Source organism: Carlito syrichta, unplaced genomic scaffold (assembly GCF_000164805.1).
Source record: "Carlito syrichta isolate Samal-C Ts95f unplaced genomic scaffold, Tarsius_syrichta-2.0.1 Scaffold128134, whole genome shotgun sequence".
Classification (NCBI taxonomy): domain Eukaryota; kingdom Metazoa; phylum Chordata; class Mammalia; order Primates; family Tarsiidae; genus Carlito; species Carlito syrichta.
In genome coordinates, this window is record NW_007072230.1 from 383,562 (window position 1) to 399,250 (window position 15,689).

At 32.9% G+C, this 15,689-nt stretch overlaps 1 protein-coding gene across 1 annotated transcript in view; it reads right to left on the bottom strand.

Annotated features, from left to right (window-relative positions):
* The window catches only part of PKHD1L1 (PKHD1 like 1), a 158,824-nt gene that overhangs the window by 94,164 nt on the left and 48,971 nt on the right, over positions 1-15,689 (bottom strand). The window contains exons 22-31 of the mRNA XM_021707962.1: positions 14,697-14,860; positions 13,350-13,522; positions 11,347-11,494; positions 9,749-9,903; positions 7,809-7,931; positions 6,561-6,666; positions 4,182-4,289; positions 2,951-3,115; positions 1,820-1,941; positions 376-508 (exon numbers count right to left, since the gene is read on the bottom strand). Of these exons, the coding sequence (XP_021563637.1) occupies positions 376-508; positions 1,820-1,941; positions 2,951-3,115; positions 4,182-4,289; positions 6,561-6,666; positions 7,809-7,931; positions 9,749-9,903; positions 11,347-11,494; positions 13,350-13,522; positions 14,697-14,860 (1,397 nt within the window). The remainder of the gene's footprint in view (positions 1-375; positions 509-1,819; positions 1,942-2,950; positions 3,116-4,181; positions 4,290-6,560; positions 6,667-7,808; positions 7,932-9,748; positions 9,904-11,346; positions 11,495-13,349; positions 13,523-14,696; positions 14,861-15,689) is intronic.

A 15,689-nucleotide genomic window follows, 5' to 3' on the forward strand; every position in this document is an offset into this window, starting at 1 on the left:
CTTGGAAGGCTGAGGCAGAAAGATCGCCGGAGCCCAGCAGGTCGAGGCTGCGGTGGCCGGCAGCAGCCACTGCACTCCAGTCTGAGTGACAGAGTGAGACTCCAACTCAAAAAAAATTAAAAAAATTTATGTCCAATTGTTTAAAAGGAAAAAAGATGGCAAGATACATTTTACAAATGTATTTTTTTCCTTATTGCCTATATTCAAAGGGAAATAATAAGTAGACTAATCTATGGTAAAACACACATACATACAACTTGTGACTGATTTCACTGTAAGAAATAAAACTACAGGAGAAACTATTTCAAAAGCCTTTCTACAAGTAATATATATATATGTATATGAAATGACGGATTTTACTGAAGAATTTCTTACCTAGTATTGTCCGTGCTTTTGGACTAAAATCAGTTATAACAGGTGTCTGTAAACAGTTATAACTAAAAGCATCCTTTGCTGTGGCTTGAAATTCATTGGTAATAACTGAAATATCAACTGTACCCTCAATTCTCTAGAATACAAAGAAAAAATGTATAAAATATTAAATGTTGAGATATAGAAGTCCAAGAGCTGAAAGCAAATAGAATAATTCAAAATAAACCTCTGAAAATGTCTTATTTTGAAGGAATGAATCAGTTTTCAGACATTTAGTTGTGGTGTCAAATGTAGGTTACATGATTGAATTTTTAAGATAAAGGTATAAGACAGAGTGATTTTATGATCAATTTAAATGCATTTATATTATTGAATATTTGAGGACTCCACAATATAGTTGAGATGCTCTGAACAAGTGATTTCCTAACTGCTAAGGCATAAAATACTGGTAGTTTTGAATTTTTGCTCTTGAAACAGACAAGTAACTTTTTTCCCCTTCACTGATAAATCATATTATTATATATTTTGCTGACCTAATTACAGAATCCAAAACTAAGTATTTGGAACCTTTAGGAGAAATATTTGGTGTTTCCACTGATACAGAACCAATGCAATTGCCAATTAAGAAAAACATTGTTTCCTCTATATAGTATTTATTTAATTCACACTCAGTGTCTAACTGAATGATGTATTTTAAACAAAGTAAGTTTTAATTCACCATATCTCCCAGATTCTCATCTCCATCAGTCAGTCCAGTACACACTCAAATTTATTGTTCTACAGATTGCAACTACATAAGACCCTCATTTATATTCTGCTACATATTTTAAAATGTCAGTGACTAGATTCAGCATCATTTTGCACAAAATAAGAAAATCAGATTCTTGGCTTAAAGTTGAAGACTATTTTTTTTTTAAATGAAGAACAATGGCCCTAAGATGCAATATTCCATGGAGAATTTCACACATTTTGTCAACAAGCTTTAACATGTTTTTAAAACAAAAAATGCCTAGATTTGCTTCCCTATGTTTTTAGACTGTTTATTAGTTTACTAAATTTTTCATTTAGATTTATCTGGTAAACTCTCATTCATCCGCAAGTTCTGATAGGATATCAACCTTTCTGTGAAACTATTTCTGACACCCTCTCTCCACTGTATTTTGTCTTTACTTTGTAGCTACTTCTGTTACTTCAAATGGAATACATTGTTCAACACTGGTTTCTGCCTCTGTCTTCTTTCATGATTTTAAGTATCTAGAATGTGGAGATAATATTTTGTCTTCAGATCTTAGTGGAAATATATTGAAGTAATCATTTTAAGAGCATAACAAAAACTCTGCAGGTTCTAAGTAAATATGCCACTGGTTTAACTTTCCTCTGAGATGTTCCCTAATTCGTAAGATTTCAGACTTATGGAGAAAAAAATGACCAAGTTGAGGGGCCTTACTTTTGGTGTTCTGCAGGTTATCCTATTCAAATCCCCTTCAATCACATTGCAGGTTTCATTTCCAACTAACACCTTTGAATTTTCATTAAAGCCAAATCCAGATAGAGTCAGTAGAGCACCACCTTATAATAAGAAATAAAAACCAGAAACAAATAAACAAAAACAGATCAACTATAACAAAAGGTAACTTTGGCAACATCTAGCCCATCATTCGAAAATTGTCTATAATTATGCAAGAGATTGACTGGCAAATAGATCAAATTTGACTGGAGACGTGCAATCACCTCCACACATCCAAGCCTGAGCTCTGAAGTTGGGAAATATAAGAAGCCAGGCTAAGTGATTTAATCAAATAACATATATTTGTAACTCATATTTGCTTTGGGGCATTTTTAGCAGCAACTTCTATTTTCCATAGTACTTTCTTTATCCTAGGAAGAAAAATTATGGAATTTCTATTTGCTCAACCATTCCATGGTTGGAAAAGGAGAGTGAATTAAGACCCTCGCCAGATCTTCTTTAATACCTCTAAGTTAAAGAAAAACAAAAAACCAAACCAAACAATAAACATAAAAAAAATTCAATAAAATGAAGTAAAATAAAAACACACCAAAAAGAACAAAACCAAAGCACAAAACCCAAAACCAATTCTGGTAAACAAACAAAATACAAAGAAAATGAAGCAGGATGGGGGGGGAAAAAAAAACCAAACTAAATTTTCTTTACAGTTTCTGTGTCAGCCATCCTTTCCCAATTTGTTCCCAGAACTTTTTCTAGGTCAAGTAGCTCCACTGAGACTGTGGTTACAAATGAAGCAGCTGGTAAGCAGAATAATAACTAATAAATCTTATCTTGACATTATTGATGAGCTTGTTACAGAAACATGTAATAATTGATGATATTAATTCAATAACCTAAGATGTAAGTATAAGCAGCGCCCTGACTCCTGCTTCCCAGGAAACAAAAGAATTAGTCAGCCACTTCATCACTATGCCTTCTCAAAGCATACTCTCCTTTGTTGTCTAGGAGGGAACTTTCAGTTCCTCTCCCTTCATCCTGTACTAGAAACAGCACAGTGAAGTGACAGAAACGTATGCAATGTTCTTTCTGTTTAGAACTATTAACTATTACCTGCTAGGCTTCCAGAATCAGGCCAGATGTGTGTGATCTGACTCTGGTACAAGAAGTGGAAGTCCTTCCCCTCCACATTCTGTGCTAGTCCCATGTCAGCTATGGACACAGCAACTGGGACACGTCCAGCACTTCCATTCAGAATCTGGCACTTGATCTCATTTTCTTGCAGAAAAAAAAAAAAAAAAGAAAGAAGAAGGAAATGATAAATCACATAGATTTTTTGCAATAAAATTACTGAAAATGTTTGTTGCAAATATTAACATTGGCCTTCATTTTTAGATGCCAAGAAATATATCCAAAGAAAAGCAATCATATGTGAAGAAGGGTAGGAGGAAAAAACCTTTACAAACTACCTGATGCTATGAATGGGACACTCCTATGATAAAGTTAGCAATAATGAAAGGAAAGTTCACAATTTTATTCGGATCTATTTAAAGCTACTGTCATAACTTTAAAAAATTATAATTTATAAGATCTTTTATATTAATAATTCTAACATTTTCGGTCTCATATATTAAACTCAAAATGGAGTAAAACACTAGGTTTTATTAAGAGAGATTATCAAAAATGAAATGAAAACATTTTCTTTATTTGGAACTGTCTGTGTGTACTGATCTCAAGAATGCATAGAAGATCTAAAATGTAAAAAACAGAAAGGATTTTGTAAATGAATTTGCTTACGTGAGTCTACTCTATTTAAATTAGGAAAAATACCTAAAGGACAACTTTTAGGGAAATAAATAACTATGGCCCTCATTATTTTAAGAGGTAAAAAATGTGAATGCTCTTTAAATTCTACACTAATGGAGAGAGGCTCTGTTGGGCTAGAAGTCAGGGAAGATGACCACATCCTTTTGCTGGACGACTCACGTGGCACTGTCAAAACATGGGCAGAGGAAACCACGGAACACTACAGTGGCACTTTACACATTGTGTGTGTGTGTGTGTTCCATAGACACACTAAAGCAATAAAGATTTCATGGAATCATATTATGAAGACAAAAAGGAACAAAAACCAACTGTTATGGGATAAAGACACTGTTCACAGTGAAATAGTCTGTGGTCATAATCAAAAATTGAAAAGATAATGCATTTTACAGACCAGGTGCCAATTATGTGACCCCCTCTAGTGCAGTCTACAGGATAATCAAAATTGGAATACTGCTCTTTGACTTCACTTTCTCTTAGAAGAGACCAATTAGATTTAATGATTTTAGAAAGAACCTACCGTCTACAGAAAGAAGAGAGCAACCAGTAGGTCCAACTGAGACGGACACAGCTGAACTAGAAAACCCCGAACCTACTATGGTCAGAATTGTGCTTTCTTCATAGGACCCTGAAAACGATAAATTCAAATAACAAGATTAAAATTTTGAAAATAAAATCTGTTGTTATGAAATTAGATATTTCTCAGAGCAAAATAAGCCTACCCTCAAAAGCTGTAAAAAATAAGCCTATAGGCAAGCAGAGGAAAAAAGGACACATTTTTTTGGCAGTAGTATTTTTTTCAATTGGGTTAGTCTACACTGCTTCACATTTTGAAACTGTGTTTTGACAGAGATTAGTGTAAGGAATTTCATGGCTGAAAATACGGAAAGAGGTAAGGAGAAAATACTCTCATACCAAATTAAGCAGACAACTCTATATGGTAACTTGTATATGACAGACTTAACTTACCATAATAAATTCATGAGGAAAGGATAGTATAATAAGTGGTGTAGACACTTCCCATTTGAAAATAGGAAATAATCTGACTGTTCAAGAAATATACAAGAAGATGCTCATGTGCATTACTAATAAGAGAATAGACAAATATTAACTTTTTTCACCCATCAGATTGCTCAAAATTAGAAAACTGATAATTTCAATATTGGCAAGGATATAGAAGATATGGTGCTCTTATACCTGCTGGTAATATAGCCACTTTGGAGAGCAACTTGCTCTAGTAAATGGAATATGCATATGCCCAAGTATTACCCAGCAATTCCATCCAGTAAATTGAATACACTTTTACCCAAGTATTACCCAGCAATTCTTTAGGCATACCATAAAGAAGCTCTAACATGTATGTGATAGGAGGTTTATACAAGAAAGCTCCATATAGACTCATTTGGAAAACTGAAAAATTGTAAATAATCTAAATGTCCATCAGTAGAAGAACCAATAACTTTTGTATATTCATGAAGTACTTTAAAGTGATAAATTAAATGTACCTAAAGTCACATAAATATATCTCAAAATGAATTCTGAATGACAGAGGTAAGATGCAAAATTATACTCAAATTGCAATATCTCATTTGTAAGCTTCAAAATGCTGGCAAAATGACCACATGTGCATGAGTTACATACAAAAGGCATCAAAAATCGCATGCAAGGATATGCACACAATAATTAATTACTGCAATTGCCTCTAGAGAGTTGTGTAGAAGACTAGGACTACGAATAGTGCTTAACAAGGACTGTAGCTATTTCTATAATATTGTCTTTCTTAAATCAAGTATTGAAAGTAAATAGACATCATGTTAACATCTGCTCATTTTCAGTAAAGAGAATATAGGTTTTTTTATAGTATCCTTTATACTTATGTTTTCACTACTTTTAAATTAATCAAAATGTGGCAAAAGGCAATTTAGTTTAACTACAATGCATAAGAAATAGTTTTTCAGAACACACATGTGAAAATGGGAATTCATTAAAAAGTTAAGGATGAATATAAATATAAGAGGACTCAAGTACGATAACCAAATTAAAGTTCACCAGATCCTTATTCTTCAGAGTTTTGACTTCACATAACGTGAATTATCCCAAAGTTAATATCATGACTAAAAAAGTCTGCAGAATATCTTCTTTCAACACAAAAGTGCATTTAAAAAAAATTTCAATGCTTTTTGGTATGAAAAGAGATGATATAAAATTAATTGATGAATTTTCCTGCTATTCACCAAGACTAAATATGTGATTATACTCTCTGTTATCTTTCTGATTGGTAAAAACCACCCCTTACATTCTTATTCTTGCTGTTTACTTCTATCCTTGGATGCTCAGACACAAACTGCAATCAGATTTCTTTGAAACAATAACACACTATGAAGAAATGGTATAATATGCTCCTTAGACTGAGTTATTGGGAATTATTAGGAATAATTTTTCAATCTCTTATTTTCAAATCTACAACTCAATTTTATGCTTTTATAAAACAGCAGTTGTCTTGTTGCTAGTTTTACTAACTCTCCTAGAAGAAGTGGCCTCATATGATGAAAGATTCCAATTGATCCTGTAGCTAGTAGAGTTGAACAAAAATGCCTCAATGTCTGAGAGAAATTTTAAAGACTGATTCTAAATGGTGAAACTAGATCAATAAAGGATTATTGAGTCCTCTCCTTCAAAGGAAATATTTTGGCTTCAAAAACAATTTTTAAAAAATAGCATTCTTTCAATAACTTTCTTATTTAATAGGTTTTTTTTCCCCCACACAATGTAGAACTGTCTGCTTACCTTAGTTGGTGACTCTACTGTGAATATATTTTTAAAAATCCATTATCAGAGTTTACAATTTTTTGCTAGTTGTCTTTCACCCCATAGTAAAAGTGGAAAAGCAGGAGTTTACCTTGAGAAGGGCTTGTGGCCAATACTCGGGGGGTAATCATGGGATCCCATGTAAACCCACAGTCACCTGAACATTTAGCTGGAATTCCATTGACATAGACTTCAACCTTCAAATAAAAAAACAAGGTTCTAGAAACAGGGGTAAATGGGCAGTGGTAAAATATGTATAGGATTTGGAACATTTGATGAAGTTTTGTTGGTTTGTCTACAAAAATTAAATCTATATTTTTTCTACATTGAAATTTCTTTCTTTCTTTCTTTCTTTCTTTCTTTCTTTCTTTCTTTCTTTCTTTCCTTCCTTCCTTCGTTCCTTCCTTCGTTCCTTCCTTCCTTCCTTCCTTCCTTCTTTCTTTCTTTCTTTCTCTTCTTTCTTTCTTTCTTTCTTTCTTTCTTCCTTTTTTTTTTTGAGACAGGATCTCACTCTGTTACCCAGGCTGCAGTGCAGTGGCAGGATAATCACAGCTCACCACACCCTCAGCTTTCTGGGCTTAGGCAATCCTGCCACCTCAGCCTCTCGAGTAGTGAGAACTACAAGTGTGTACCACTATGCCAGGCTAGTTTTTTGATTTTTCAGTTGAGACAGGGTCTTGCTATATTTCCTAGGTTGGTCTCAAACTCCTGGGCTCAAGCAATCCTTCCACCTCAGTCGCCAAAAATGCGGGGACTTCAGGCATGAATCATCTCGCCTGCCTCATTCATTCATTCATCCAGTAATTGCACCCACTATGTTTCAGGCAAAGTTGTAAATGTTAGGAATATAAGAACACAACATTGATCAAAACAGATGGCATTCCTGTCATCACCCAATTTATATTTCAGTAGGGGCAAATAGAGAGTTACATAAAACTATAAGTAAAAAATGATAAATGCATATTATTTTTGGAATTGATCAGTACTATGAGGAAAAATAAAGGTTGTTTTTGGACATCACATAAGGTCTTTACACTTTAATTTTCTCATCATTAAAGAGGCAATATTAATAATTACTTCACAAAGTTACCGTAAAATGAAATGAAATAATATATTTTCATTATTTTGGCACTAGTAGAGTTTAAAAATCTACAATTTTATCATCAGATGATTTTCACAAAGTTTCCAAAATAATATAATTGAGTTGATCAACTGTTAAGACAAATATTCTTATGAAAATAGAGAAACCAGCCCTCCTATTTTACTAGGTCTCTAACATATCATAAGCTAGTTATACATTAAAATTATATTAAACAGCATGAGAAAAGTTTCAAAATACCTGTGGCTGTTGACTGGGTGTACGAAGTAGGTCTCCAAGTATGCGTTGTCTGAATAGGCCACCTTCCTTTTTCTTTGTAACTGTCATATTAGCCTTTGCTCCAATAATGTTGGAATCATCAATCTATTTTTACACAAAATTATTTTACATGAAAAACTATAGCATCACTAGATTTTTTTAAAAATTTCAGTATGAGTGAAAGTGGATAAAAGTAAAAGGATGTAACTTTCCCAACCATTTAGTCACTTTTTTTAAAAAAAAGGAGCCTCTTCAAAAATGAACATAATCTAAGAAAGAAATGTTAGGGCTATTGCATTATCACACATTGCATTAATTACAACTCAAATTAAATGACTAAAATTAGCTTGAACTTTTAGGATGAAAAAAACTAAAGAAAATAAATTTACTAAATTTGATTTTCTCAAAGTGTTCTGTGCTTTTTCCGAATATGACCACTTTGGTAAACTTTTGTTGAATCATTGAAAAACTGTGTCCTCTTTTCTCCTGAAAGTCAACTTTCCTCTTAGCATTTTTCACCTTTAACCACTCTGGTTTTTCATCGACTTTTGTAATTGTATTTTTTTCCAATGGTAAGAAATAAAACCAAGTCAAATCCATTTGGTCTTTATGAAATTTCTCTGCCATGAAGGCAGACTTCAGATGTATTCAGGGGGTAGCAAAGAGATAGGAGTCTGCACACTGGGGCCATGTGAGAGCCGATGTGATTCGGAACAGATACAGTGAATAAGCAGAGGAGACTGGTTAGAAGAATAAAAGTAGATGCAAAAACACCAGCAGAGATACTAAGAGGGAGACCAACCTCGGTCATGGAATTTTCTAATTCCAACTCTAGGCAAGGAATTTTCTTAAAATAACTACCACATTTTTATGACTGTTGTCATTTGCATATCCATACACACTTGTGTTTTATGTTTATATACATTTTTGGATCTCCTACTTCCCTATCTCTTCCTCTTCCTACTCCCCATTCAAAAATAGTTTTATAAGTAGAGTTCTGCATTTTTTTTCCCCACCTTATGTCATGGATCTTTCTCCGGGTGAATAGATGTAGGTTTGATATGGTTACATAGTATCCATGTGACTACCTTTGGGGTTATATTTCACATTTATGTTATTTCAGTAAAATAGAGTTATATAAATGATATTGCCAAATCATAAGGCATCTATACAACTAAAGTATTTCCTAAAAGGTTGTCCTAATTTGCATTCTCATTGCATAAAAGAGACTGTTTCCTCATACTCTCATCAACACTAGAGAGAGCTTCCACTAGTATCCTCCTATCATTATCACACATTAGTTCTGTTATCATTAGGAGGGTTACTCCCACTCACAGACTTTCTCCCCACTTTTTAATGTTTGACAATCTGAGCCAGCAGTCCCTTCTAGACATGTCTCCTTCACATACTCTGGGCCTGACTCCTATTCCCAAACCTCTTCCACACTGTAATTAAAGAAAAGGTAGGTGAGAGCTTAAGGTGTCATTTCCCGAAGGACTTAAAGAGGTCACCTTGATAACCACAGAAGTATTCGAGACCTCAGAATACAACTCTCATGGTAGAATTATGGACAGTGAGGCTGATTGTCCTTGGCCCTTCCTTAATGTCCACATGGATTTAGTTCTGGGACTGGCCCTACCTGTGCTCCACCCGCCCCTGTCAAGGGTCTTCTAACACACACATTCCTGATCTTTTTACATACGGCATGCAGACTAAAGTACCAACAGTTATTCTCCATGAAAGAGAACATCAGGTCAACTTAATTTAGAACAATCTTCTCATCTCAATTTCTTTGAAAAGATGTTTAGTCTGTGGTTTGCATTTAAAAAATATACACAGTCTCCAATTCTTTTCGGAATGAGGAAAAGTGGAAATAAGTAAACAATACATAGAAGAAGAGAAGCCAAGGCAAACGAGAGAACCTGTAGAAGATTTTGCTTTCCACAGGTACTTCTCCACTTGATGTGCCATGAGTAGCCAGCACAGGTTCCCGCTCGTGTAACTGAGACTCTTCCTATTTCTTCCAAACTCTGGAGAGCAAACTGCAGATCTGCAGCTGACACAGCAGCAGGGAGACCTGCACTCATGAGGGATGGAAAACAGCAGGAGTCAACATTCACAAGCCAATTTCATCTTTAAAGTACATGAAATGTATACTATTTATGTCCTCTTGTAAACCTCATGTCTCACTCCAATATAGTAAATGCAATAGGTATTGCATTCTATGTTTGTCAATAATTTATGCTTCTTGGAAATAAAATAAATAAAGAAAAATTAATCTGTCAATTTAAAAATAAGAATAAAAATAAAATACTTTAAAAATAATATAAGTAATGTACCAGAATTGGTGGCCTTGGCACAAACATTTTTTTAATACCAACTTACAAATATTAAATATCAATTGATATTTCCATAAATACTTTTTAAAAATCAGAGTATATTTAATGAGTATAAAATACTCTATAATAGGTTTAATTACTCTTAATAGTTAATACTCTTGAATTCATTTTGTCATTAAAAGTAAAATATTTTTAATATCAGATTCTATTGAGTATTAAAATCATGTTTTAATTTCAAATCCCTTTATTTTAAAAATCAGTTTTAATATAATTAAGTTAGTTGACTTAATATCAATTCATATGTACCTTTGAAAATATTGATAACCTATAAGTCATGAATAAAATGAGAAACAAACATTTGGAATATAACCCAGTATATCTGGTGAAGCAGTAAAGGAAATGCAAAAATATCATTTGCTCTGAATAATTTAGCTTTACTGATATAATCTTAATTGTGGGAAATTATATAGAGAAATACTACTAGAAAGAGACATACGAAAATTGTCTAGATCAGCACTAATAGGTATCATTTTACATTTTCTAGTGGCTATATTTTAAAAAGTAAAATAAAGAGGTAAAATATTTTAATAATGAATTTTATGTAATCCCATATATTAAAATGTTCTATTTCAACATGTGACACTAGTCACATTTAAGTACTCATGACCACCATATTGAACAGCACAGGCTTAAGTAATTCAATTGTAGATGTCTTTAAAAATCATATTCTAATTCTCCATTTTATAATATTTTATAATATTATTATTGTTTCTGGCTACCATAGTAATAAATGCCTATTTAAAAAATATATGTATTATATAAAATTTTGACTTATGAAAGTCATAATTTTAACTGCCTTTGAAAAATGACTATTAAAACACATATATTTTTGAAGACTTTTTCTTATATTGCTTTTAAGTGGAAACAATCATTACTAATAAGGTTAGTTTTGGATGAGTGAGTTCTTTACTAATCTTTTAAAAGAAGGATTTGAAACAACATTATGAATGGCTATTAATTGACCCTAATATAGTAGATATTAATATATATGCACTTATGTGACTAGACATTTGCATATAAACAGAATAAGTAGTAATTCTCAAGTAAACTAACATATAACATTTTATTACATTATACATGTGTATGTGTGTACAGAAATGTTTTAAGCTTTTTTCATATACCTTTGAGAATCTGTCCATAAGCATGAATGTCAAAGCTGCCACTTAGAGGTGGAGATGCTGCCTGAATTCTTTGAATACGAATTTTTGACTCCCCTGGCCAATTATTTCCTCTGTAGACAAATTCATTCTCTGTCTCATGTGCGATTTTCTAATTTTCAAAATAAATATTGATAAAACGATTAAACTTAACAATGGTTAACATGATCTCTAACTCACCATGGTACAATACTGTAACATGACATAAATGAGCCTCTTGTATTCAGGATTCTTCAGAATATTAAGGAGTGTCACATAAATCAACACAGGCCATACCTACATAGCTGCAATAATGAGGCCAAAGTCAACTCAGTCATCTGTGCAGTAATCAGTCAGAACCGCAGTAATATCTCATTAATTCAGAATGCACTCTCCATCACTCAAGGAACAAATATTTACTGAGCAGGCACTCTGTTCAAGGTACAGTGCTAATCACTGTAGGCAAAGAAGCATGAGATGTGGTCTCGGCTATTAAAAAACTAAAATTTTTAAAAGAAAAATACCATATAGAGACTTGAAAACCAGTAATTTAAGGAAGTATCTGCTCTATAAAGTGACTGACCCAAATTCTAAAAAAATCTCATTTAATGTTCAGTGCTAATCAATTGACAGAAGCAACACATACTATAGAAATTCATAGATTGTAATCCTAATAGTAGACATTATATTCTCCTGCTTCTGCTCCCTCACAGCTATCTGTTAATCTTATAGAATTTAAAATGATAGGCCTTCTAGCCCAAAGAAATGAGTAAATTAGTGCCAAAAGACTTACACAAAAGGGTTTATAATGACTTTTTTTTTATATTGGTCTCAAACTGGAAATAATGCAAAAGTTCATCAACAGAATTGTTTAATTATGGTATATATCCACACCATGGAATACTGTATAGCAATGAAAACTAATGAAGCTATAGCAAATGCAATCTCAAATACTGAATTTCAAATATTAAACAAAAACACTAGATTCAAAAGAGCATATACTGCAAAAGAATATATACTGTATGATTCTATTGATATGAAGTTTAAAAACAGGCAAAGTAATTAATGGCAGTAGAAGTCAAAATAGTGGTTATCTGGAGATGAGGAGTAAGTCTAATGGCAAGGAAGAGGCTCAGGGCAGGTCCCAAAACCCTGAGTTAGTTATTACATTTTGTAATAGGGCTTAGAGTAAAAAACTGGAAGCCATTTACAAAACATTTATCTTGAAGATACTAAAACTAAAACATTGGTTCAGGATGGGATAAAGGCAATTTTTTTTCACATTTATAATTTTTCAGTATTTTTAAATCATAAAAATTTTCAGTTAGCAAAAAGTCAGTTATGGTGCTCTAATATAATTATGGTGGTTAATTATTATTTAACCTTTAATCTTGAACTTATTGTACTTGTTTTTGGTTTGTGGCAGAAAATTATATTGACTCATATTTTTATAGGAAATTAAATTTTAAAGGTTCATTATATTTTAAATATTTATTACTGATCCTATTATAAAAGAACAAAAATTATTCAGATCCTTTTGAAATTGTGAAAAACCACCTTTTTCTTCATTGTATAAATTTTAATACAGTTTACAACAGAAACAATTTACAAACATAGTGCAGAATCTCAACTTTTCTTTCATTAATCTCTTTTTAAGAATCTTTCTTAGAAAAACCCACAACTTTTTGTTCTAACTCAACAGAGAAAACTCTTTAGATCTGAAATTGTTTTTTAAGAGTACCTCCCCCCGTTTTTTTCCTTATAGACATATCTCTTGAATAATTTTTTAATGTTTAAGTCAATTTTCATGCTCAAGTTCAATAAGCCTCTAAATCTTCATTTATCCTATAGAATAACTAATTGTCTTGTTCTATTAAAAACATTTAATCTGTAAGTTAGTTATTCTTTGAAATTAAAAAGAAAGTTTACTGCATCAAAACGAATGTTCATTAAGTTGAAAATAATAACTTGCCAAATTCTAGGCTTACCTGCCCAAAGCTCACAGCCATCATAGGTATATTATAACTGCAATTATATGAAGTCATGGTAACAGAATATTGGTTTGTCATAGTTGATCCATTTATTTTGGTCTGATTCACCTCAAATTGCTCTAAAAATATCCCTGCATTTACTAATGCAGGAAGTCTTCTCTTTGGACTTTCTAAAAAATATAAGTAAAAGTAAATGGAAGCTAAAATTGCATAGCTTCTGTTGCTAAAAAGCAAATCATCAAATAATATCACATGTCATGGAGTAAAGTATTCAAAACCAAATTTTAGAAAGAAGACCTTAAGGAAAGTTGGTTTGTGTGACTTGGTAAGCTTTCACTTTAGATTATAAAGCTTTAATGTCTTTTAACATATGAGTCCCATCAAGTAAAACCAAGCAACTAAAAGCCACCAAGCCCTGGATGCCATCTAGTCTTCTGGAGACCAGTTAGCTCTGTTCAGCTCTAGTTTCCTTAAATGTGGTGTTCATGAGGATGTGTGTTCCATGAGGGGAGGGCAAAGATTATCTTCTTTGCGGCTCTTTCCTTAGTACTTGACACAGCGCCTGTCACACAGTAGGCTCTAAATGCATATTGCTACAACTTTATCCCAATACAATCCAGATGTCTTATACACATGTTCTGCCAATCCTAATGTAGGTTTGGTGATAGAAGATTCAAAAGGAGTGACCACAAAGTAGTAACATTTAGTTTTCTTGTTGATTGACTCATCATCTTGCTTTTGAAAACAGTTCGAAAGGAAAGGATTTCAATGCTCCTCTTAAAAATGAGAAAAGTCACTTTTTAAGGTGACTGTAGGTAGCTAAGCTATTTGTTTCATCATAAAGTTTAATTTTATCATATTATTATTTCTCATGTACTCATGAGTATGTTGACATGACTATAAAAACAATGCTAAGGTTATAAAAAATAAAGTTTTCATTTATAGTATGATTAATTATCCTTCTAAAGTACATGAAAAACTTCAGGTCAATCTTCCTAGACAGATGTTAGTATCAATAGTTGCATTTTAAGCAGCACTCCCTTTTGATAGGTGATCACTCATAATAACAAGGCAAAATAAAAGCGTTTGCCACAGTGTATCAATAAACAAAATTTAGGACTACAAAACTACTTTTTGGTACAATGAGAAAGTTTACATTAAGGATGCCTTTATCTTTAGAATAATTTTGCCCTATTCTTCAAAATATGATTTAAATCATAATATTATTGTGATGAAAGAATGATTCATTGCTATTTAGAGATCAGTGTTTCTTTCTATACTACAGAATATAAAATAATTTGCATGGTAACATTTTACAGTATGATAAAAAATGATGCAACATACCATCCAATGTTGAGATTGTAGATGTCTGTCCAATGTATACGACATCCACATAGAAAGGCTGTGATTCTGATGCTTTCTGTAAACTAATCTTTTGAACAGAAAAATTTGTCCCAGTATATTTTGTTTGTATGAGATCCAGAAGGTCAATACAAGTATAGGTCCAGCTGAAACATGGTTGATTAATTTGTTGTACACATCAATTATAATGTTCAATGTAAACAAATACACTATAAAATCATTATAAATTTAAAGAGTAAAAGAGAATTTTTCCCCCAGGAGGCAATGAAACATACTTTATTAGCATAGAAAAGCAGCCATAACAAGGCACAACAGTCAGGAACATTCATTGGCAGTAAAAGATTTAATGTTGCATATATATATATGGGTTTTCTTTTATGTACAGCCTTTGACTATAGTTATAGAAATGTAAAATAACATTCTGTGATAACACCTAAGGAAACTAAGGAACACACACATTGGTTTAGAGAATTTTAATAAAAACAAGCCACAAGAATAGAGTCAACTGTTTTAATAAAAAATACCAGGGATAGAATAGTAAATTCAGACCGGGCTCAGTGGCTCTGCCTGTAATCCCAGTACTTTGGGAGGTCGGGGTGAGGGGATTGCCTGAGCCTGCGGGTTCAAGACCCTCCCAGGCAACTTAGCGAGACCTTTCTCTGCAATAAAAATTAAACAAACAAACAAACAAACAAAAACTAGCCGGGCGTGGTAACACACGCCTGTGGCTCCTGCTACTGAGAAGGTTGAGGCGGAAGGATCGCCGGAGCCCAGCAGGTAGAGGCTGCGGTGGCTGGGAGCGTGCCACTGCCCTCCAGCCTGGGCGACAGAGTAAGACTCCAACTCAACAACAAAAAAAGAAAAATAAAAAAAGAATAGTAAATTCAGTCCAATGCAAAGAAGCAAAACTGAAAATTGATTAGAGAAGAGCTTGCTGGTGTAGCATTGTCCATGCTTCTCAGTCCCAAAAAAGTG